The sequence below is a fragment of the Coturnix japonica genome, chromosome 1 (assembly GCF_001577835.2).
Source record: "Coturnix japonica isolate 7356 chromosome 1, Coturnix japonica 2.1, whole genome shotgun sequence".
In the NCBI taxonomy this organism is placed as follows: Eukaryota; Metazoa; Chordata; class Aves; order Galliformes; family Phasianidae; genus Coturnix; species Coturnix japonica.
This window is the reverse complement of record NC_029516.1, coordinates 118,291,041-118,317,020: the sequence shown is the minus strand read 5'-3', so window position 1 is coordinate 118,317,020 and position 25,980 is coordinate 118,291,041. Positions and strand designations below refer to the sequence as shown.

Here is a 25,980-nt window from a genome sequence, read left to right as displayed (position 1 = left end):
TGAGAAAACAGTGCTAAGTAAAATTTATGGCTTCTGAAGAAAGACGTTAACATGGTTTATATACATCTTCCCTTTTAACAGATCAAACTGAGTCATGTCATCTTCTGCAGCTTTTGGTAAGGGAAGGGGCACAGGCTATTTCTGTGGCAGAAAACACTCAGATTGTTTTTCTCTGAGGCATCTGAAGTGAGAGTAATGAGCAGACAGAAGCTTCACCAGTACCCCAGGATTTTTGCAGTGGTGAACTTGCACTAGTAAGGTTCTCTCTGTTCTCAAACAATCCATGCACCTACAGACACTGAGAAATTTCTCCAAAAAAGCTTTTTTAAGGAACTTTCACCCATGTTGTAGTTTCTCCATGATACTCATAATAGCTCCGAGGTGAAAGCACCTGCAGGGAGTTTATTGATTTTATTCCCCAGATTGAAACTGTGACATGGTAGAAGAACTGCAGATGTGGAGGGGCAACTCCAAAACAGATTCCTGGAAACAGACTCAAATTCCTTTTAGTAAAACATGATAGCAGTGTATTCAGCTTCATGAAATCTGTGAGTGAAAGCCTTGTGTATGAATAATTAAATGCTGTTTGCTCAGGTAAAGTCTTTTATATTTTCCTAAGTTTATCACTGCTTAAGGCACCTCCATTGCAATAGATTCCGGAACGACAAAATAAGGCAGAACTAGTTGATTACTAAGATTTCTAAGATATCTGATGTATTTCTCAAACAGTTAGCTTGGACCTGAGACTTAATTTTGCTTGTTTAGCTAGTAAATCACAGTAATCAAGCCTGAACTGATTTCCCATACATTCTGTAGAATTAGTGGAGAAGTTGGAGACCACCTTATAGACATTGCTATTATTTGCTTGAAACTGTGCACACATGACTCTTTTGGGGGCTGTGTTTTAAATAATCAGAAGTTTTTCATACATAAAATGTACTTACATACTTACACTGAAACATACTCACAAAATCATAGGTTACCATGGGAGCCACTAGGCTCCCCAAAATCTGCTCTGACTCTTGTCTGTTGCAGGACATAGAAATGCACTGCTGCAGAATGATCAGAGTAGTTAGTCTTGTATTGAAAGCTGTGCATTGATAGCAGAGCCTTGTAAAATGGATGGGGTGGGTCTGTGACAATTTTAGCTAGACAATGACATGGCAGTTAGTTGTCTAGACTCCTTTTATAGCCACTGAAAGGAAGTAAGTACTTTGGTAGTGCAGCTCATTAGAACTATTCTTGATGATTCCCTAAGGATGAGATGAATCACATTTTAGAATTTCCTATTTCTCTGCAACACTATCTCAGATGTAGATAAGAAACTTAGAAATCCATTTTTCTCTACATAGCTAGCTCGGAAATAGATACCTCTTTTGCACATTGTTCTGAAGAACTAGTTCCTGGAGATTAGTTAGGTGTTGCATATGTTGGTGGTGAGCTTTTCTCTCTTAGATATGGGATAGCTTTTTATGCTGGAAATCCCATTTTTTCAGGGGAGTTAAAAATAAAAGTCAAAACTAGGAGTTCTTCTGTATGAAGACAACTTCACTATTTCTGCAAGCGTCTTATTTGAGCTTTGTATTTCTCTGACATTGAGGGGGTAGGTTATACCAGTAATTACTTCTGTATCCTCACAGGTGCCATAGCACACAGCCTGTACTCAATTTAAATGTGCATCTGTAGCAACACAGGCACATCTTCAGTTGTCATTTTGAGCAGTCCGTGCTGCCAGCAGCTTCACCCTTGTGTTCTGTCCCACAGTGTGTGAAGCAGTGCAGCCTGGAGCTCCCAAAGGGCAGGAGGCTGAAGGAGCATGGTGCTTAACAGGAAACACTGTAATATTTGCGTAATTCAGTAATCTAAGAAGCTTTTCTTAAGAGAAATCTGCAGAGAATTTAAAAAGCTGGGCCTGGGCTGTATGATTCATATTTCTGTGGCAGTTATTACTATGGGACACCATCATGGAGTAGAATTAACCAATAAAGATGCCCCTAACTTCTTGCTTTTTTGGTAGGTTTCCCATTATAGAATCATAAAATGGCCTGGGTTGAAAAAGACCACAGTGATCATCTAGTTTCAACCCCCTGCTATGTGCAGGGTCATCAACCAGCAGACCAGGCTGCCCAGAGCCACATCCAGCCTGGTCTTGAATTAGTCTATGATGGAGTATCCATGACCTCCTTGGGCAGCCTGTTCCAGTGTGTCACCACTCCCTTGTGTACAAAACTTCCTCCTAGTAGATATTTAGATAACCTAAACTTACCCTGTCTCAATTTAAAACCATTCTCCTTGTCCTGTCGCTGTCTATCCTCATAAACAGACATTCCCCCTCTTGTTTGTATGCTCCCTTCAAGTACTGGAAGACCGCAATGAGGTCACTCTGGAGCCTTCTCTTCTCCAAGCTAAACAAGTCCAGTTCTTTCAACCTTTCTTTGTAGGAGAGGTGCTCCAGCCCTCCGATCATTTTAGCAGTCCTATGTCATTGAAGTTATACCTTTTAGAGTGTCGAAAGTGAAAAAGGCCCTTTCTAAAAGCTCCCTAAAATGATCAGGTCAGTCAGTTTTCTTCCACCTGTAGGATCAGGACTTTGCAGAAAATGCTGGAGAGACTGTGCTAGTTTCCTCCTAAGTGACTGCAGTCATCGTCATTAATTTGCTTTTCAGAGCCTTTGTCATGTATATTCAGGTCTGCGCTGAGAGAGTTTTAAAAATACATTAAAAATTCAGCATTTGCCACCATCCCGTCCTCTGGGTGTGATTGCTTTCCTGTGAAATACTGCCTGGTTTTGGATCAGTGACTTCCTATTCTTTGTGATCATCTGTTCAGAAGCTGGTAGCTTTTTCCCTTAGGTTCATAATAGAGTTGAAAAGGGAGGTCAAAAAGAACAATTGTCTGAAAAACCTGCGGTCTTCCCATAAATGTTGAGCTGCAGCAGCCGCGGGCTCGGCTCCTTTCCAGCCCAAAGGGCCACCAGGATCATGGTTAATAAAACTGGTTTTTGTATTGGTAAGGTGTGCTTCCCTGGGGCTCCTTTTTAGGAGGAAAAAGCTTTACCAGCATTGGCTTTGAGTTCAAGGAATAAAAAGTTCAGGCAGGGAAGCAGCTGATGTGGAGATACACAGCAGTGTTTTTATCTCACCTGAAAGAGGTCTAGACAATGTTGTGGAGGAACAGCATGGAGATCCAGGTGCTTTGCTGTTGGTACAAACATCAGCATGTACTTCCCGCTCTGGAGATTTCAGACTAAATTTAAGGGCTGTGAAACTGCATGATTGCAGGAAAACCATGATTCAAATTGTGTTGTCAGCAGTAGAAAATAACATGCAGATACTCTCTGCTTCACTGGCTTAAGGCATTTGCAGCTCACAGATGATCCTTGGGTGCAAACCTGCAATGATATTATGTGGCCCGTAATGCCCCACAAAGCACGCTGAGGGCTTACAGTTGCTAACTATGGATCATGGGTTTATGCCGCTGGCAAATGGGATATTATTTGTACATGGGACAAATGGGTAAATACTGCACCACTACTTTACAAGACAGGTTTTTAATGGCTGTTGCTTTCCAAGGTGGCCATTTCCATGGCTTGTAAATATTTCATAAATGCTTCCAAAGTCATTCTCATTGTACTGATGTGAGGCAGGTAGGTCTCCACTGCCTGCATTTTGCAGGTGGGGATGGAGTAGGCAAAGAACAATTACAGTCTCTTCTGAGCAAAGATTGAGTGGTTCATTACCTGCTTTTATTGCCTCTGTCGTTATGGGTCCCTGGGTTCAATTAGAGCCTCCCAGTGCTTGTGCACTACGCTAATGACAAAAGGACTTGCCTATGGTTTTGGGGAAAGAAAGAGAAAAAGCTGTAAGACACTGCTGAAAATTTGGTTTCTGGCAGCTCTTTCCTAACATCTTGGTCTCTCATCAACCATCAGTCCTCCCTCCAAATTGCCGAGTCCATGTCAGCCTCATCCCCTGTACCGAAAACTAGGTTAGCCCAGACTGCAGTGTAGTGCAAGCTGCAGTTCAAGCACAGCTTCTTCAAAAGAAGTTGTTTGTACTGTGCTTGGTGAAGAAATTGAAGAGGGAATGCCTGAAGGGTTGGCTCTTTCTGCCCATTCCCACACCATGTCCACTGAAAATCTGCTCACGTCCGGCCTGTGCTACCAGCTAGCTGCTTTGCTGAAGGCATCCAGTATTAAATCTGTCAGCGGAGATGGGATTCTTCTCTTCTAAATTTGTATTTCTGCAGAGTAAATATATACAGCTGAGCTAACCACTCTCACCCTCTTATGGTCAGGGGAGAGGAGCAGATATTTTTAAGCTCAGGTTAATCTCCTCCTAAAGCAGATGACTAAAATAGGTCAGCTGATGTCTGTAGATAAGGAAATGTGCACTTGTGTACAGGGAAGACAAATAGCTAAGTGCCTTTGGGCCGGGGTCTCTGTGGGCAGGAGGGAAAGGTTCCCAAAGAAGGGACATTTTAGTGCAGTGACAGACAAAATGTGAAATGGCGGTTTCTCTGATAAGGACAGAATGGAAAGGGCTTTTATTCGCCACTGAGGCAGCTTGAACTGGTGGCCTCAAGCGGTTCTGTGTTCATTAAGAAAATGATCCTTTTGTGCTGCATAAGAAGGGAAAAGAAAAGGCTTTGGTGATACACAAATGAGAGGTGCAGGGACGGGGAAGGACAAAAGAGCTTGCAGCAACCCCCTTCTCCTAAATACGAGGCTGCTCTGTGACACCTCCACAGCAGCCTATATTCACAGGCTGAAAAGGCTGAAGTCTCTTCCAGAAGGCCAACCGCTGTCTTAGAGCTGGGCGCAGAAATGGAAACTGTGCTGGTTCGTCTGCATACTAGCATCCATTTTTGGGACTGCAGAGATTCCATATTCTGCACTACTGCTCTGAAGAGCCCTGAAGCAAACAGTGCTTTTCAGAGTTACGAGTATCCTCACATGCCTGATGTTTTCAATCATACTGCAGCATGGAATGCTATATGGAATAGCAGTACACCTTCTAAAGGTTTGGCTCCCAGGACTCAGGAAAACCCAGCTAAGCTTGAGTCTCCAGGCTAGCAGCAGAGGATGGGAATCGAGTATCTCTTTTCTGATGTCAGAGGCTTGGGAGTTTTCCCACTTCTGAGACTTACATGACTGCAGCTTGGGCATAGGGAATAAGTTCTGGTGACTGCGATCTCTGAGCAGTGTTGAAGTGACTGCATAATAATATTTCAACCTACTGCCTCTGCTTGCCTATTGATTATACATGCACACAGTGTTATTAGTGTAGCAGTACTTCTGAGAGTTGTAAACGTCTTCATTAAGGGACTGGTTTCAGAAAAAAGGCATATATTTCATTCTGCAGGTAGTTCCAATTTTTTCCTGGTCAGTCTCAGGCCATGCTGATGCATAAATGGTGATGTTCTCAGTAGTAGATCAGTAAATGTGAGAGTCCTTGGTACCACTGAAGGCGATGGGAAGAACCGTCATTCATTGTGGTGAAGTCATGGTTTCACACCACGAAGATAGATTTGGCCAAAACCGTCATGTTTTTGAAAGGACCCTTCAAAACAAGATTAAACTGTGTCTTCTCTGAAATTCAGTCAGTTTTTCTCAAACAAAACCTTGGTGATTCTCCTGGAGAGCTGATTGCATTATCTTCGCTGATATTAAGTGTCAGCTTGCAAAATGAGTGGACCTCTGTGATAGAGATTGCTTACAGAGGAGGATACTGTGCAGTGTGAGTAATGGTGTCAGTCACACTTTGGAGAATACTTTTATTTGCTTAGCAAAAAATAAATTAAATCTCTAGCATCTTCCTTATGACTGTGCTGTTGTATCTAATGAAGCAGTTAATACAGCTGCCTGATATCACGACTGCAAATTTGGAGTTCATTAAGTATTACTACAGCACTCAGAGTGGTCAGCCAATTTGGAATTACCATATGCCTGGCCTACAAATACTTTTGTAGGGTCAGGGAGGTCCCAGGATATTACAAATGTTTAACTGTTATCCCAGTGCATCCTACTACTCTGTTGCTGTAGTCCTCTTGCAACAGGTACTTATGCCAGCCAGGAGAAAAATGAAAGAGTGCATCAGGGCCTTCTTTTGAGCCCTTCTGTATGAAAGAGAGTTGTATAGCCACCATTACTTGTGGTGCAAAATAAATTGTTGGGCTAGTTCTAGACTGAGGCATCTTCCAATAAATTCAAAAATAAAGGAAGATATTTTAAGTACTGAGGGCAGTGAGAGGAAGAAACGGGGATTGGAAGGGAATAGACAAAAGACATCACCTTCTCCAGATGAGAGCAGCCACTTTGGGAAGATAACCTGGGGCCTCAGAGCAGCTGGCCATACAGCAGCCCCACAGCAGCTCCTGTGTAATTGCCCCTTTCAGCCCACCTATGGCAGCATCCCGCAGCAAAAGGTGGTAAGTTCTGTTGTCTTAACCTGCCTGTCTGTTGCCTTTTGTGGTGCTCCAGGGCATTGCACCAGGAAAACACTCTGTTTGCTCCTTTCTTTCTGTGATTGGAGCTGGAGGGCCAGTTCTCCCAGGGCACGCAGCTCTGGTTGTTATGCTGCACGTGGTTTTTAGCCCAGGTACCTGCATTGTTAGATTTCACAGCAAGGCATCAGTTGGTTGTTGCTGTTGGCTGCTTGGGGAATATCTGCACAGCTCAGACTGCTGCCCCATCGCTGAATCGGCATGTAGGATGGACAGTGAATCATCAGTGTTGCCAGCGGTGGTAGCAAATGTGCACACCTCTCAGAGGGGCAGGGCTCCAATGGCCAAATTATGTCTCCACAATGATCCAGGAGAGAAATAGTGTTCTGCTCTGCACAGCTCCTAGCTCAGGGCTATTCTTAAGCTATGTAATAGCATCCTGCGAGGGTACTGTGCCTGAGTGAATTATCAGTGCAACTGTTTGTTAGTATTCATATTACATTCATAATTGGTATGCCTGTGATTTAGTGTACCAGCTTGCAAATAGCTAATTCATTGTATTAAAGCAGTCACTAGCCTTGCCTCTGCTAATCATGAATCACACCTTTAAAATTACAAAGTTTCTTTCAGGCCAAAGTCATGAGGGACTGTTATTTTTTCCCTCTTTGCTTTATGATTTTGAACTCTAAAGAGAGTTGCAGTTTTCCCCTCTGAACTGGAACTTGTAGAATTAAACAGGACCTTCCACCTGTCACTTGCTTTGAAAAGCTGAAGGAACATCATAAAACCCTCCATCTCAAAATGAATTTCACAGTCATCTTCAGTTCTGTATTTCTCACCACCTTGTGGGTACAGTCGGTGTTTCCATTTAATTTCCAAACCATAGACACTTCTGTCACATTCCTATTCCCACCTCTTCCAGAGGTGACTTATAAATTTCATTCTGAAACAAAGTGATTTCGATCTAACTTAGGGCTTTATTTTTTTAGTACTGATCAGTAAAGGTATATTACTGTTTCTTAGTAATGAAGTCCCTTGAGACCTGTCTAGCACATTTCTGAAGACATCCTATTCTATTCCCTGTGGAATGTGAATAGAAAATCAAATAAAACTTCATATTGGGAAAACATATAAAATATTGCCCATATTATCAAATTATGTTTTTATTGTAAGTTCAGGAAGGACAGAAACAGATCATTGTAGTAAGGCTGAACTTCTTACTGACTGTTTTACAGCCAATGGTGTCCTATTATCTTTTCTCACCAGTTTCATACAAGAATTGTTTTAAGTCAGTGACAGTAATTTTCTCTTTGGAGTTCCTCTGTTGTCCCATCTAGACAGTACTGTGTCATCCCAAGAATATTTCATTTTGAGTTTTTCAGTTCTCCTTACGTTTGGAGCACCTGTTCCAAGCTCCTGCATACAAGAAAAATATGGTCTTTGTGGAATGAGTCAGGTGCAGGACCACAAATGTAATTCAAAGGCTGGAGCATCTTTCATATGGAGAGAGGCTGAGAAGGATGGAACCGAGAAAGTTGGGGAAGCCTAGAGAGAAGGCTCAGGGGATTTGTTCCATCTGTATAAAAACATGATGGGAGGAAATGAAAAAGAAGGAGTAGGGCTCTTCTCAGTGGAGCCCAGAGACAAGACAAGACAATAGGCTCAAATTAGAATAGGTGAAATTCTGTCAGAACACAAGAAAACTAATTTTTACTGTGATCATGACCAAACAGTGGAACAAGCCGCTCAGAGAGGCTGTTAAGTCTCCATCCTTGGAGACAGTCAAAAGCTTTTTGAACATGGTCCTGGACAGCTGGCTGGAGGTGGCACAACTTGAGCAGGGGCTGGACTGGATGATCTCGAGAGGTTCCTTCCAACCTCAACCATTCTGAGATACTGTGTGATTACAATTTATAATCCTCTGTATTTATACATGTTACGCTTCTTGTCTGTGACAAATATTCAGATCATTCATGCTGTTAAGGTGCTGTGAGCTTGTGGTAGTTTAAATAGTCAGTCTTAATTTTGGTGATTTCAGGTCCCTAACTTAATTTCTGTGACCCTCAAATTCCCGTAAGAACAGTGGAATTTATTAGCACACTATGTAAAGCTCTTGATTTTAGGCTCTTAGTGTTTAAACAGTTATTTTATCTCAATAGCTTACTTTAAAAAAACAGCAACACCTATTTCCCCCAGACCCAGACCGTGCATATTTAGCACAGCCTTGCTGTTTTTATATTTTAAATTGCATTTTTACTAGATTTCTTCCTATAGGGTGCATAGAGTCCTCATTTATACATCAATTCATTCTTATCAACTTAATGTAAAAAGAAACTTCAATTATAAAGTTCAAATCTAGCCTCAGTTGTATAGACACAAGCACTGACAGATACTGTATAATAAAGTAAAAAGTGTTCATGCTCAAGCCAGAAGAAACCCAGCCTGAGTCTTAGAATTCAAACTGATACATTATGGCTTATCAGCAGCACTGTTTTACTCCCTGCAGAAGTTGTTGTGAGACTGTAAATCTGAATCTCTACTGAGTTATCTAACAGTCTCTAAGTGAGTCAAGTACATAAATAGATCGTAGAATCATAGAATGGCCCAGGTTGAAAAGGACCACAATGATCATCTGATTTCAACCCCCCCCTGCTATGTGCAGGGTCACCAACCACCAGACCAGGCTGCCCAGAGTCACATCCAGCCTGGCCTTGAATGCCTCCAGGGATGGGGCATCTACAACCTCCTTGGGCAACCTGTTCCAGTGCATCACCACCCTCTGTGTGAAAAACTTCCTCCTAATACCTAACCTAAACTTCCCCTGTCTCAGTTTAAAACCATTCTCCTTGTCCTATCGCTGTCCACCAAACAGTCATTCCCCTCCTGTTTGTACATTCCCTTCAAGTACTGGAAGACCACAGTGAGGTTACTTTGGAGCTTTCTCTTCTCCAAGCTAAACAAGTCCAGTTCCTTCAACCTTTCTTCATAGGAGAAGCACTGCAGCCCTCTGATGATCTAAGTGGATCCTCTGGACCCACCCCAAAATAGATATTTGTATGTATATTAAGGTTATAACTAGAGATTCTGAAAAACAATATACACACAACATTCACAATAGACTTTAATAAGGATTAGCAATACTTCTAAAATCTGTCAGTCTGATGATCCTGAGGCATGTCATATGATGATGAAGGCTAAGGATGTGACAGTGCAGTTGTAATGAGTTAAATAAAAAACAGAAAGACAGCGGGGAGTGTTTTTAGATTCTTTTTCTCTTGACATATTTTCTATCCTGTCATATGGCTATGAAAACTTCCTGGCAGACATCAGTGTGGATGTTGTTTTTTTCATGACTGATGATCTCTTGAAAAAATAGTTGAAAAATTGCATCTATGTCCCATAGATATCAAGTTTGCACTCAGACATGCAAATTTGAGATGTTAGGATTTATTTGCCTTAAGGAGATAAGGAATAGTGTTCTCTGTGTAGGGCTTTGTCAGGAGAAGTCTCCCTGTTCATGGGTTGCTCATTTAATGTCTGGGAGGGTGTTGTGCACCTCACACTGCTTCATTCATAGGAATGGGCATCTGAACATCTCCTCCTTGTCCTCTTAGAATCCCTTATGTAATGTTCTACCAAAACTATAGCAGAGGGAGCTTGAAAGGGGACAACGAATCAACATGAGCAGTTGTCCCAAAGTGGCTTTTCCAGTTCATATGTAATTAATCCAAATGAAAACAAGGCAGCCTGCATTGCCAAGACAAAGGGCAGGGTTCTTCTAGTTCTTACCAACTGGCTGCTTTGCTTTGTTAGACTGGTTCCTTCCTTTGGTTGTAGTTGCTCACCTGCCCTCTGGTCACTGATGTAAGAAGGACTAATTGCCTTGCCCGATGCATGGGAGTACAAAGATAGCAGAGTGTGCAGGAAAGTAGGGCTTTATGGGTTTTATATTTGTGCTGGACATTAGAATGGAGAAAAATAGATCATCAGTAAACAGATATGTGAAGAAATGACTTCATTTCATCATTCTGTTAGGTGATAAGTCTGCAGCCATTTATCAAATGCCCGCTAGAAATAAATGTCTCCTGCCATTTTCTCGCTTCTAATTATATCACACCTCTCTGTGTTTTCTGTTGTTCATCTAAACTGGTTTGTTTTTGTCTTTTGAAAGAGTGATCTTAGATAAGAAAGGAAAATTGAATAAGGCATCTCACTTTCCTTGGCAAGCTAGCAAAATAATGGTAAAGAACGCCAAATTAATTATTGCTTTTATAATAACAGAAGAAGCCCACTTGCTTCAATTAGAATGAAAGTCAAGCAGCCTCTCTTGTATATTCAGTGGCTTTGAATTTGAGTTTGCTTCTACGACAACACCAACAGTGTTCTTCCAGTTTTCTGACCCAAAGCATTTACTACACTTTCCTATCACTCTCTGGGTGTCTCCTTGCTCCCCTGTGTGCATTATGTAGAGGTGGTGAGGACCTTATTCCCTTGCTCAGCAGTAAACCTTCTGCATAACCCTAGAAATCAGGAGCTGAGATTTTTCATTCTTTAGAGACTGAAAACCTACCAGAGCTTTACTTAAACAGAGGGAGGTTTTTACACAATTTGGTATGACAGTGAATAATGCCATCTCTCCATTAGCAACAGCTCTATCCCAAAAGCAAAATGACATTATTTGAGACTACTCCCACACATTCAGCTTTCAATATGACTGTGCCTAATTATACTGCATGGGTTGGAGCTTCTGGTAGGCAAGTTTAGGATAACTAGAATTTGAGGGGAAAGCATGGCAGAAGGTTTGAGGTAGGAAGGCACATGCCTAGTAAAAGGACACAGGTATCCAGAGGTTTATATAGATGACCAGAAAAGATATGATCAAGGTTCAGCTGCCACACCAAGGGATGTGGAAGGATCCACATAGGGAAGCCTACTCCTGTCAGAGATATAGGTTTCTCACAAGGGTACTTATGGACTGAGGGGGTGGCTGCATCTTTTTACATTCACATTCTTTTTTTGGCATTTTCTCAATTCTTCTCTTTCTCACAAGGAAGCTCAGATTCTCAAAGCATGGCCCAGAGTGAGGAAAGGAGGCGTTAAGCCAAAAATCCTATATTACAGCCTTTTAAAACACAGACTTTGTTTTCTTTACAGTTGCAAAGAAGATAGATGGGGAGGTCATATACATGATCCTGTCTAACAGATTATCTAGACAGCTTCTCTTTCCTGCTTCTTTCAGAAGAAAGCCACCTCACAAAACATTGTGTGTGGGGTCAGGCCTATCTGGGTGCATTTGAGTGCCTCCTGGCCTCTGAATTACAGATATATATATAAATATAAGGAGGAGGTGCTGAGCTGCTCCAGAGCAGGACCCTCCAGGCCTGCACTCAGGCATGTGTATAAGCCCCCAGTAAAAGAAAAGGCAGAATTTTGAATCAGAGACACTGTTTTAGGACAATAAAGACAGGCAGAGCTAAGAAGTCAAGCATCTGGATACCTTTTAAGCCTCACAAGCACATATCCCAACATGGTCTTTATCTTTCAGTGGAGTTTGGCTACAGGGCTTTCACCAGGAATGTCTCACTGAGCTTGTGTGTCATTGGCAGAAAACTGGACAGATTTTCCCAGTACCTGAGGCTCTCACAGTAGCAGTAAACTGCTGATGTGAGGTACATCTGAATGATACCAGCAAAAAGTCCAGCATCTTTTTTTTGGCATGGGAAGTGACATAGGTACAAATAAAATTCTCTGGGAGTCCCTGTCTGTCTACACAAGTCCAGCATTCACAGGGGCTATCAACACATGACCAACATATACTGTCTAAGCACTTGAAAATAAAGTATTCTGCAGCAGTGTCTTGAAGTGACCCATCCACTTGTATGCCTCCAAAGCAAGCTTTGGCATTATTTACAGATTGCTATGAACTTGTCATCATCTCTGAGATGGGGAGGGTATCTCATCTCTTAAGGGGAAGGTGAAATTCCATCACTTTTTGTTATGCAAATATTTTGCAGTAGGGAAGAAATTCCTTTGTAGCCTTTCAAAGCAGATCATGAGATATAATTACAGTAATTTTACTGCACAGCTACAAATACAAGCACATGAAAGGCGTGTGGGCAGTCCTGCATGGCTGCATGGCTAATAAGGATGGAGGATTCATAGATTCTCAGCTACCAAAGGTTGGATCGACTCCAGTCACGAACACAGCAGCAACAAGCTTCTGTCAGAGATATGATGAAAAAGATCTCATCCCATCTTTATATTTCTAGTGACAGTAATCTATAATTTTGGAAGGCTATCCACTGTTTAATTCCCACACCCCTCCCCCACTTGGGAATTGTGTCCTATTCTTTCAGTGCCTGAATTTTTCTTTTCCTTTTGTCAGTAGTATGAGTTTTCCCTGTTCTTGGATTTTTTTTTTTTTATGTATACAAGTATCTATACTCGGTGACTGAGTCACATCTCAGCCTCTTGTCAGTAAGCTAAATAAGTTGAGCTCCTTAAGCTTCAAATCTTAAGACTTGTTCCCAGGCCATGGAGTTACTTGTAACCCTCCTTTAAACTCTTATTCTTGCTGTCCTCATTATTTCCATAGCTTCTGGAGGTGTGAACGAGAATTTGAGATTAGGTATAAAAGCTCAGACCAAAGATGTATTCAGCCTAGTGTCCTTCCTCTGCTAGCACTTCCTAAAGACTGCTAGGGAAGACTGACAAATGGGAAGACAAGGTACTGCTTTCCTCCTTGCCACCTACTCCAGTATCCAGGTGATCTGCAGCTCATTGTGCTGCGAATGCTCTTAACTTGGTCCAGGATCACTTCCTATTTTCTGTTTGACGTTCATAGAATCATAGAGTGACTTGGATTGGAAGGGACCTCAGAGATCATCTAGTTTCAATTCCCTGCCATGGGCAGGGCTGCCACCCACCAGATCAGTTTGCGCAGGGCCCCATCCAACCTGGCCTTGAATGCCTCTGTGGATGGGGCATCTACAGTCTCTCTGTGCAGCCTGTGCCAGGGCCTCACTGCCCTCTCAGTGAAAAATTTCCCCAACATCTAATCTAAATCTTCGCTCTTTTAGTTTAAAACTGTTCCCCCTTGTCCTATCACTATCAGACCATATACAAAGTTGATTTCCCTCCTGTTTATAAGCTCCCTTTAAGTACTGGAAGATTGTATGAATCCAGGGACTGCCTTAGCATGTTTGTTTTCTTTCCCATTACAGTGCATCGGTAGCTTATGTTAAACTGCTCTGTGGGAAAATTTTTAAGTCCTCAAGGGAGTCACAGCTTTCTATGACAGCTTACTGACTCCGGCAACCAAAACTCACAGTGCTGGAGATGGTTCTTAATACACAAGACCCCTCAAACTAGCCACTTGCCTATGCATTTTAAGTTCTTATCTGTAAAGCCAGCGTGTGTTGTCTCCCAGGTTGTGTACAGGTTGTGTAGAAGGTAAGTTTTTCTAGAAGAAACCATTCTATGCTCCCAGCTTGCTAGTTACAGAGCTGCAGAAGGCGAGATGTTTGTATTGGACTTGAACTCCTTCCAACCCTGTCTGCATTTCACCTCCTGCTGGGAAAGTAATCCTTGCTTTCCAGAGAGGTCCATGTAGTGGGTTCCAGCCTTCTGTAATATGTCTGCAGCAAAGTTACCTGAAAGCTTTCAGTGATCAAGGTGCTCTGAAAAGTGCTAGATCTACTTAAAACATATTTAAGTATGTAGTCAGCTCCTGGATTTTTTTTAATTTTTTTTTTTGAGACATAATTTGTAGAGAAGGCTAAAAAAGGAAAATAAAAAACCTTGTTGACAGTGTTTCTGAAAGAAAGCTGAGATTCTTTCATAATAGCATAATTACTCCAGGTGTTAGGGATTTGAAAACAACAGCAACGCTCCTGAGGAAGGAATGAGTTGGCAGTCCTAACGCTGCCTTTATTTTCAAGGATTTCCAAGTGTACGTGAATGAAATCTTGTCATATTTGCATCTCCAAGGATGCAGGTGTACCCCCCCATCACCAATCTACTGCTCTCCTCCACGCTGTGCCATCTATGTCCTATATACTTTCTCTGGGTTGCAGACATGTGTACACACACACAGGGGCACAAGCACACATTCTAGCTTTCTTCATCCACGGCCAGACCCTAAGCACAGGATGTAGTGCCTCCTCTGCATGTCCTTATCTCAAGCCAGCACACACAGCAGACCCTGTGCTTGTCCACAGCATGACTTGTCCTGTCACAAAGCGTGTCTTTTCCTGGAGATGGGGCTCTGAAGTTCCCCCTTGTCCAGGCCCTTGAGGTGCATGAGTGCATTTGAAGGGGAGCTTCAACAAATGCCTTTTGCTGGGGTTTAGGAGCAGCCAGCTATGTGAGAATGGGTCTGAGCTGCTCTGAGCTGCTGGAGTGTTTGTGATGGATTATATTTATACCTCTACTGTTTCAGCCTTTGACAAACCGTCCTATGCATCTGTTATATTAGAAGGCTTCAATCTAATATTTTTTGAGCTGGGCATATGGAAACATGATTATGTCATCTTTATTTGTTTTTCTCCATTCAGTCTCACTCCTCCATTCTTCCCTCTCCCCACCATCTATCATTTAAAGATCCACTAAAACATTACATGGTGGGCTTTACTCATCACTGTCTCTTTTTTCCCCTGTGTCAACAGACGCTTACCCCAATTCTGAAGTGATCTATGTGTGGACCAACAGCACCACAACCTCTGTGGTTGTGGCTGAAGACGGTTCCCGACTTAACCAATACCACCTGATGGGACAAACTGTGGGAACTGAAAACATCAGTACCAGTACAGGTGAGCAAGATATTTCCAAGGACAATGGGGATGTGTTTGTAGAACATAGGATGCTGGGGAGAGTGGGGCAAGTTCCTGGCTTCCTGGTAGTGGTGTTACAATGGAGAGGGCTGCATGCTGACTGTGAGGACCATCACCAGATCAGAGAGCCCTATAAGCTCCCGCTGTTTATGTGGAACACTGGCAATGCTATATGCAGCCTGTTGGCAGCTGCCTTTCCCCAGTCTGCCAGCGCTATCACTGGAGTGCTTCCCTGGGGGAGGAACCACCCACAGGCAAACACCACCCACGCACTTGATCTGTTTCAATCATCACTTTAGAGCGATTTGCCTGATGAGGCCAATGGGGGGGGGGGGGAGGGAGAGGGAGCAGAGGGCATGTGGTGTTGGTGGCGTGGCCGTGCTGCGTGTCTGGGGACCCCATAGCAGCAGGAGGGGAGAGCCAACCCCGAGGATTCCCATTCCCTGCCCAGCTGGGTGTGGAGGCGCCAGATGTGGCAGCATTAGAGAGGCAAAGAAGGTTTAATCCTGGCCTGGGCACCCACGTGAGCTGTCCCCCCTGCTTCTTAAGGCTCCCACGCAAGGGCAGCCCTGGGCCTGCATTGGTGGGGGGAGTCCCGGGGGGGTAGATGCTGGAACAGGCGTCACGTGGGCCTTGCAAGACCGGGGCTTAACCAGGTTACACAATGCACTTGTCTACTACAAGATCTGGGGGGAGCGGAGGGCATCCTGCAGCCAAGAGAAGTGCAATTAGCATTGGAAAAGCCAGTCAAATTGCCTGGTGTCTTCTGGAGATGCATCTCATCTCCTGTGGAAAATGGTGAGCTCTGAGTGAGGGCAGGATTGTAGAGGCTGATGTGTAGATTAGGTTAGGAACCCATTACTGTCCATGAAAAATTTAGTTTTGAAAGCAGGCAGAAGTACACTCACACACAAAGTTAGTGGAACCGAAGCATCAAGGTGTGTAACACTTTCTGCTCAAACTGTCCCAACGTGCCCAATAAAGAGAGTAGCCCAGCTTGCAGCTTGCTCTCTGAACACAAGACAAAGCTGAGGGAAGGTTGTCTCAAGCAGCGTGAAACAGAATCACCATGAAACAGAACCACCATCTCCATCTTATAGAGCTTATCCCTTCCCTTTTCCCCACTCAGAAGGCACAGAGCTGTTGTTAAAGCAGATTCCTAAAGCCAAGAAACATGTGTAGACAAAGTCAGAGCAGGCACCAGTACAGCAAAAGGACAAATAAGTAATGCTATTTCCCGTTAAAGAGCAAAGAAAGACACATTTTTCCTTACCAGTTTACCATCATGGCCGCGTTGTTCTCTGGAATGAATGGCAGCTCCCCTCTTGCCCTCATCATGGCCAAGAAAAAGATCCAGAGGACGTAGTGGGACATCTCCTACAAGCTCGTCCTGCTCTTCAGAGCAAACAAACAACCCCGACAGCGTCTGCTCCAGTGTGTCAGCTCCGGGCCCCTGCCAGCGCACAGCTGTGCCTGCAGGAGCTCCCAGTACTCCACAGCCCACGGGTACGGGGCCCAAAGTTGGTGCCTGGTAGCCTCCTCCCTCCTGTATCCTAAGATTTAGGCTAATAAATGCTTGTTTTCCGACGTCAAGATTTTATATTAATGTCCTGGGTTGCATCTGGGCTGACTGGATTCTGATTGCAGGGTGGATCACAAAGAGCAGGACACAGATTGTAACCGGGGATTAGCAAAATACAAAAATCCGATTTTGCACAGGGAAAGCATCAGTCAGAGGTGGATTTTCTGGACTTCATCAAGCTCGCGTTAGGCTGGTAATCAGGGTTACTTGTGAAAGGCTATCTAAGACATTTTTTCCTTCTATTGCATTGTTGAACTTAAAAAAAAACCCTCAAAATAGTTGCTGCACAAATCCCACTGCTGGGATCTTTCATGGTGTTTGGTGTTTTTTTTTGTTCTTTTTTTTTTTTTTTTTTTTCTTTTTGACACCCAAGTCAACCTGCACGGCCTTAGCAGTCACATAGGTGAAATGTTTGTGCAAGTCATAGGATGCTTATGCTTCTCTCTCTGAAAGATTTGTTTTTAAAGGGAAATGCTGGCCCTGTACAAGTCCAGCTGATTTTGTCCCCAGGCTTTTAAGTTAAGCTGTCTCCTCGGAGAAGATACCTTTGCATTCCCAATTCACCAGCCAGTTTGGAAATCAGGACCACATTAACCATGCCACAGAAAATGGCTCTGACACGTGCCACCTGTGTGGTGGTTTGTTGAACTGACAGTGCCCAATATTATTCCCCCTGAAGAGGATATTTGTCAGCTCACACTGCTTCCAGCAGTCCCAACATCTGCTGTGTCCTGCTGTTGAAATGCTGCAAACACTCAGATACAGGCTCTGGGTCCACGTGGATCCTGCTGGTGTCTGCAAATGATTGCCCAGTTCTGTTCCCCAGACCCAGAATTTCTCATCACTCACTTTGGTTCTGCAGCACCATAAAACAAAACAAAAGCCCACTTCTTTCTTTTCTGCCAGCTGGAGCCCAGGCTATGAAATATCCAAAGCCTAAACAATAAAAGAAGCATTCAGCCCTTCATTCTGTGCTGAACAGCCTGATTTTTCCTTGAGATGAGGGTTTAGTGTGCAGCACTATCAAAACAGCACAGGCATCTCTTGTGGACCACAATGTTCTGGATGTCAGTGTGGACAGAGACTGCTATGTCATAGACCTGATGTTGGGGTCATGCCAGAACAGTTGTCCTTACACCTGAGCCCAGGCAGATAAGGTAAACAAACAAGCCTAGGGGCTGGCCTATGCTCATTAAAAAAAAGCCCCATTGAATTGCAGCACAGCGATACTGGAAGAATTCAGGAAAGATCCTGAACATTTGTAAGCAGCATTTCCAGAACTCCATCGCCCGGACACTGAGAAACCATTGCAGCAGCTTTAAATGGCAGCACACTAGCAGAGCTCTGCGAAGAAATGCAGCCACTCCATTCTTGAGCTTTTCACTGGTGCTAGATTTGTCATTAGAGTTGTGTTGGCAGTGGTGAATGGACTCTAGCAGGAGCAGTATTTTCATCTAAAAGTGCTGCACAAACCTATAATGAAAATTTAGCTCTTGCTCAAGAAAGCTTATGGTCTAAGAATAAACTGTGGCCTTATGGAAGTAAGAGGGCTCCAACAGAGACAGGACTTTGTTCTCTATAAACAAAAGGCCAACTCAGGCAGCTTCTAGCATTGCTTTAAGCAGTGGTTCCAGGACATAAAAAAACAAGCTGTGGGGTTTTTGCTAGCCCCTGAGGATGTGGGGGAGACATCCTTCATGCAGGCATTTTAGAAAGAGACAGCATGGAAAATAGGAGAAGGTAGCAGCTGAAAGAAGAGGAAATACAAAATCAGGTGATACCATTATTTCAGCAGAGACAAGAGCTCTGGTAGGTTAAAGGAAGTGATAAGGTGAGAATCAGCCACAGAAGATGGTCAAAGTGTAAGTGCTTATTTTCTGCATTTATAAAAAGGAAAATATGAATCCCGTTGCTCTACTGAAGCTGTTTAGATTTACTTTACTCTGGCTTGGAAAGCATGCTGTCGAAATCAATAATGCACATCGTCACTCCTTAGCGAGCAGGGAAAATGGGACTCACACGCATCGCAGTGCAGCAGCAGCTCAGAAACAAATTACAAGCACACAGACCCTGCTGCTCCTGGCATATATATATATATATATATATATATATATATATATATATATATAGGTAATCCACATATATAATATATATATATATTCTATATATATTGGTAATCCACATATATATAATATATATATATTATATATATATTGGTAATCCACAAAATGAATGCTCCTAAATAAAGAGCAAGTGGGGTTCCTCCTGAGACCACAGTATGTTCAGCATCCCCAGTTCAAAATTACACTAAATGAAAGGGAATTAGACATCGCTTCACAAGGATTTTCTCCCCAGTTTCACAGCATCTCCTTTCCATCTCCACATCCCTCATCAGGGAAACCTTTTTCAGAAGAAAGCCATAAAGACAGAGGCAGGCTGTCAGGTAAGGCAGTCCTGTGCTATTCCAGTCTTTCGGCCTAAACTCCTCAGCATGAATGAGTCTGTAAACTTCATAGCGAACAGATCTGAGAGCCTCAGGCAGCTATACCTGCAGAAAACCTCTCAGTGTAGACCCGTTGTCCATTAATTAGCCATATTGTCACTTAGCAGTAATCTGCCCAATCTAACCGCTTAGCAGTGCAGGCTGCAACTCACTGCTGTTCACTCTGCAGAATCAGTCTGTTATTTATTTTCCTATAGGGGCTGATCTATGGAGGATAACAACCCATTCTTGCAACAAGAGATTATAGCCAATCCTTTAGCTCAAGTAGTTAAGGGCTGCTTTCTGCTTGTTCTCTAGAAAATAAGAGATACACACCCCAGAATTTCCAGGATCTGAAATATTTGTAAGTCAAAAGGGTTTCATTTAATTTTTGTTATACTCACAGTGTACAGTTTGCATTTTGGAGCAGACATTCCTCTGATTTGTCAGTATCCAGATGAAAAATGCATGTTTTTAGATTAATTTGATGTCAGTGTAAGTGGAGCTCTCCTAGGGCCTGAAGGGATTTGATTGGCTTTTTTGATTGGCTTTTATTCTTATATTTGATTTTAATTCTTTTTTATTTATTTATTTTTTCCCCAGGAAAAAAAATAGTATCCAGCTCTCAGATAGACAGCCAGATTTTGGCTTTGGGGAGCTGTTGCCATCAATGAAAAACCTTCAGTAACAACTGTATGGTTTCACAGGAACAGTCTGAAAGAACTGCTTGAGTTCTTTTTTTTTTTTTTTGCCTGAACAGTTAGGGAAGGTGACAGCTGGTCTATCTGTTTCAGAGTGCATTTTTTTGAGGACTGTATTGAAATTCAAAGGGCCTGACAAAAGCCCGATTAAGGCAATGCTGTGAATTTGGCGTATAAAAAAGACATGGAATTTAGCACTGCTGTAGCAGCTTTTAGTGAATTCCCCCCTGCAGTCAGTATAATATTAATTGCAAAAGAGAACAAGACATGGCACAACATCTGTCCAGAAAGAGATTATCTTTCCAAGAGCTAAGGCATACCAAATTCACGGAATCACAGAATTGTAAGGGTTGGAAGGGACCTACAGAGATCATTGAGTCCAGCCCCCCTGACAAAGCAGGTTCCCTACACCAGGTCACACAGGTAGAGGAAGTTTTCCAGGAAAACTCCATGCACCAAAGGGTTGTTTGGTTTCCATTTTTTTTTTTTCTTTCTCTTTTTTTTTTTTTTTTTCTGGAGGAGCAGTTTGATGGCTTTGAAAGTTCCAAGCGACAGTATCAATACCAGTGAGCAAAGCATAAATTCTTTCAGCACTGACACTAGGACAGTCACACAGTCACTGTATGGGGCAGGAGGAGTGTCAGGACCCAAGTGATGGGTCGGCATTAACAGATCCCTAATGAGGTTAAGTCCTGCTGCTAAATCAGGTTTCTAAGAGTAGGAGGCCTTAATCGTTCTGACAAGACAGTTTGTGGGACCAAGTCAAAGCAAGGCAAGAGTGAGGCACTGTCAGCAACCAGGATTTGCCATGCCGGTCAACACCAGGGCATGCCAAGTACATAAAAGGATGGCAGGTTTTTGGTACAATAGTCATCAGTTGCTGTCTTCGGCTTTCAGGGACTGAATGTGAAGAGCAGCAGGATGTAGCAGCACCTCTATCTCTTGGTATGGCACAGAACTGAAATCCAGGCATTTTTGGTGCAGTTAAGAATGCCTGAATGGTAGCCTCACACTGGGGGAGAGGGGGAGCTGCTTAGAATCCAAAATCATAGAATCATAGAATCACAAGGTTGGAAAGGACCTACAAGATCATCTAGTCCAACTGTTTTCCCTTTACCATACCTACAGCAAACCACTAAACCATATCTCCTAGCTCCCTATCCAGACGCCTCTTGAACACTGCCAGGGATGGCGACTCCTCCACTTCCCTGGGCAGCCATTCCAGTGCCTGACCACTCTCAGAGAGAAAAAGTTCCTTAGAGATCAGTAAGCCTGCTTCATTTTAGCATATATGCACTTTTCTTCCCCTAGGCGAATACACTATAATGACAGCTCATTTTCATCTGAAAAGAAAAATTGGTTACTTTGTCATTCAGACGTACCTTCCATGCATCATGACTGTCATCCTGTCACAAGTGTCGTTTTGGCTGAACAGAGAATCTGTCCCTGCTCGGACCGTCTTTGGTGAGTACCTCACCCTCTTGCAGCATGGGTAAGGAAGGGGCTTGTATGTGGAAGTGATCTGTAACAAACCCACGGTGCTTATTTTTGCTTGCAGTGTTGTAGGTGTTCCCATGTTCTCTTCTAGTTTAAACTCAAAATCAATTTTTAAAAAGTGTGGGCTTTTTTGGTAAAATTGTGACAGAAATCACACTGTAATCAGTTCTTTGAAGGTTAAGGATGGAAGACAGAAGAAACAGATTGTTGTGATTTGTGGGTTCTTCTTTCCCACTCTGGTAAAATACATGATGGTTTAGAACAAAAAGCCATACATATTATATAGCGCATACTCTAGTTGAAACAAATTTCACTTTGAAACATTTTGTGTTTCAAGATGTTTATCCAGGAAAAAACATGTAGAGGTTAATTAGTGACAATTATCTCTGTTACCATCAAACAAATTAATACGAGTTTGAATTTAGAAAATGTATATTTACTGCAGATACTGTCATGGAAGAATCCTTTGGGTTCTCTTCAATTACTCAGCTTGCCACTGGAAGGTTGCAAAAAAAATGAACAGAATCTCAGCTGGAGGTTTGTGACATACAGGATTCCCACTAAATGATAAATGAGGGGTGTGGGAGCTGCAATGTGTGTAAAACTTTGATCAAATGTTCCTAAAAGAGCCATTCATCTGTCTAAGCCTACTGAAATCAGTCAGCACCTTTGATCAGAAATCGGTTCCACAACCTGTATGGGGGAAATACCAATGCCAGCAGCATATTGCTGGCTGGCGGTGCTTATTTTATACCTTCACAAAGGTGTAACCTAGAGCTTGTTCTCATCCTGCTGATACACCCCTCTCCAGGTGAAAGCAGTGGCAGCTCTGCTGACTTCTGTGGAAGAGAGAGCCACAGTCAAGGGAATCAATAACAGCGGACAATTACATCCCTAAAATCTCCACATGGAAAAACAGAAGTCATAATCTCACTTTGTTGTGGCAGTTACTGCTGAATGGGTTGATTGCAGATTTTATAATGTACCAGTTAACAAGCGATGCTATACGTACATACCATGCATTGACAAAATACCAGAGATTTTGGGTTGTGTAACATTTGGATTTGTATTATCCTTAAAATTATATATTAAGTACACTGTAACTAGAGCTAACCAGAACATCACATAAGTAATCAGTTGGGGGTTGATGCTTTTGTTTTTATTTCACCAGCAAAATGTATTGCTCTTTCTGACCAAAATGAGCAAGCACTGATTTCCTTCATGTGGCCTTCCTAACTCTCACGCTGAATCAGGGCCCTCTAATAACTTATTAGGAATCTTGTAAGGGCTATGTAAATATAAACAGGAGGGGGAAAGACTATTTACAAGGGTGGATAGTGATAGGAGAAGAGGAAATGGTTTAAATTGAGATAGGGGAGGTTTAGGTTTGATATTAGGAGGAAGTTTCTCACAGAGAGGGTAGTGATGCACTGGAACAGGTTGCCCAGAGATGTTGTGGATGCCTCATCCCTCAAGGCATTCAAGGCCAGGCTGGATGTGGCTCTGGGCAGCCTGGTCTGCTGGTTGGTGACCTGCACATAGCAGGGGCTTGAGACTGGATGATCTCTGTGGTCCTTTTCAATCCAGGCCATTCTATGATTCTACCAAGCTGATCTCTGCCTCTTTTTTTTAATCCTTTACAGGTGTGACAACAGTCCTCACCATGACCACGCTAAGTATCAGTGCAAGAAACTCACTGCCTAAAGTGGCCTATGCTACTGCCATGGACTGGTTCATAGCGGTCTGCTATGCCTTTGTGTTTTCTGCACTGATTGAATTTGCAACAGTCAACTACTTCACCAAGAGAAGTTGGGCGTGGGATGGCAAAAAAGCCCAGGAAGCTGCTAAAATCAAGGTGCTTATCTTACTTGTCTTAAGTACCTAAAAGAAAAAGCAGTTGTGCATCATCGTTCACATAACCGATAGCACGGTTGTCACCTTCTCTGTGATGAAGGCATTTGGACTGGCGCTAGGTCACAGCCTCCCCAGGTAAAGGGCCAGTGGCCCTGACAAAAGCAGCTGCTAATGAGCATGCCCCATGGGTCCAGGTCCAGCTGGCCTCCCTTCATTACCTCTGATGTCAGGAAGCTTTAGCTTGAGTAAGCGCTATGACATTGAGGCAGAAGCAGCTGTTTGGGACTCAAAGGCAGAGTAGCCCACAGACATTTGTTTCAGCATGATGGATTACAGTGTTTGGAAGTTTGGAAGTTTGCATCTTGAGAATGCGTTTCCACTTTCTGTTCCTGCAATCTTAACATTTAGGTCTTTTTTGCAGAAGAAAAAAGAGCGCCAGTTGATGGGAAATAAATCAACGAATACATACAGCACTGGGAAGCTGACCCCCGCCCCAAACATGCCAAAGGACTCAGCCCCCGCCGTCATCTCAAACGCTGCTCCTGCTCCAGTGAAGTCTGTGGAAGAAAAGCCCGCTGAAAGCAAAAAGACTTACAACAGCATCAGTAAGATTGACAAAATGTCCCGGATAATTTTTCCAGTGCTGTTTGGAACTTTTAACTTAGTCTACTGGGCCACATATTTGAATAGGGAGCCTGTTATTAAAGGTGCCAACTCTCCAAAATAAACTGAAGGACTCAAAAGCCACACGTGAGCCATACTTACAAAGCAGATGCTACCAAGGAAAATTTGAAATCCAGACCACTTTCTACATTTGGGCAATATTCTTCAGGAAGTTTTTTGCATGTTTAATAATATGTACAAATAATATTGCCTTGATTGTTTCTACATGTAACCTCAGATGTTTTGGAGACGATGATATTACTTACAGCAACAGATCTTTATCAAAGATCAGAAGACATTGAACATGGCTTCTTTGCTGCTGAGTATCTTGCATTGATAGTTTACAAATAAAATAAGTTATATTTTTTAACTGTTCAAGTGTACTACATATCGTGGTTTTTATACTTCAGATGTACAGTCATACAATTGTAGGCTTAGCCTCTATTTTACAGAAGAGCTCCGCAGTTGTCATCTGATAGGTTACTATGAATAATGCCAGTTGTAAATGTGCCAAATTATTAAACGTAGGGCTATGTTTGAGCACCTTTACTGGTGATAGGTAGTGCATTACTCCACAGGAAAACAAACAAACAAACAAACCCGCTCAGCCCCATTTTCATTAATAGAAGTTGATAAGATGCAGTAAATCCTAATGGGGCTATGCTGATTTTCACTGCTTTTCAGCCTCTAGCTTGCAGTGAAGTAACATAGGGAGCAAGATACTACTCGTGTAAATAAAGGTGGTGGAATCTTGCCCTTAAAATAAAATACTGTTTGGTTTTTTAATTCCAAGGGATTTTTCTCAAATGGTTTTCAGTATTTATTCAAAAAAATAGAGATATATTGCATGAAATTAACATAGATTAGGAACATATTTGTGCAAATAAAACTTTTGACAATGGCAGTAGACGGTTTTATTAAAGTAAAGTAACTCATGTTTGGAGGTTTTCCCAAGAAGATTGTGTTACATTAGCAGAGCCAAACAGTAAAGAATTCAGTAATTCTGGAATAATTACTTGGTTCCCACAGTGAAAACCAATCAGACGATACTAAGGTGTGTGATCAGGGGTAAAAAAAAAACAAAAAAAAACAAAAACAGAAGGAGAGAAAGGATGTGCTTCATGACAGCAAGGTATTTCAGTGGCAATTCTAACAGGAAAGTGTTTGTACTGTCCATCTGAAAATTTTCTATAAAATGCCTTGCTGCTGCCAGTGTGTTTTGCTTTCACAATGAATGAGAAAATGCAACCTGAATTTTCAGCTCTTTCCTCCTTGGCATCTTTCTTTGTTCCAGAAGCTTTTGTAATTTAATCTTAATGTTTAAATAAAAAAGGCGTTCAACACTTGATTGCAAAATGTCATTCTTTTACTGATTATCATTTTAGAGACCAAAAAACTCACCACTGAAGCTGGAAGAAGGAAACTACATATATGTGTAGTGAAGCAAATGTGTGCGCCCAGTACATCTTCACAGTTACCCAGAAAGGTACGTGCTGAGCGAGGACAGCCAACCAGGATGTTTCAGTGCTAGGTACTGTTTTGCCATGGAGCATCAGCCTTGTGTTCTGTTTGGGAGAGAGAGCAGAACTTGTGCCCTGCAACTTCCCTTTTGCGTGTCACAGCTCTCAGACTCACACAATGTCTCTTCTTAAGGGTTGAGTTTCTGAGCTTGTGTACTTGGGAGGAAATGGCTGTTTTCATAGAAAGTACTCTGTCCCGGCCAGACTCTTCATAAAATCAGAGAATTGCTCAGGTTGGAAAAGACCTTAAAGATCATTGAGTCCAACCACAACCTAACCATCCTATCCTAACTAACAACCCTTCACTAAATCATGTCCCTGAGCACCACATACAGACAGTTTTTAAACACATCCAGGGATGGTGACTCAACCACCTCCCTGGGGAGCCTATTCCAGTGTGTAACAA

General features: G+C 42.6%; 1 protein-coding gene across 4 annotated transcripts in view; it reads left to right on the top strand.

Annotated features, from left to right (window-relative positions):
• GABRA5 (gamma-aminobutyric acid type A receptor subunit alpha5) overlaps positions 1-25,402 on the top strand; it is a 54,525-nt gene extending 29,123 nt beyond the window's left edge. For all 4 annotated transcript variants that reach the window (XM_032441572.1, XM_032441568.1, XM_032441571.1 and 1 more), the window contains 4 exons: positions 15,111-15,254; positions 21,352-21,504; positions 23,181-23,392; positions 23,813-25,402. In XM_032441572.1, the coding sequence (XP_032297463.1) occupies positions 15,111-15,254; positions 21,352-21,504; positions 23,181-23,392; positions 23,813-24,118 (815 nt within the window). In that variant the 3' untranslated portion in view covers positions 24,119-25,402. The remainder of the gene's footprint in view (positions 1-15,110; positions 15,255-21,351; positions 21,505-23,180; positions 23,393-23,812) is intronic.
• The last annotated feature ends 578 nt before the right edge of the window (positions 25,403-25,980 follow it).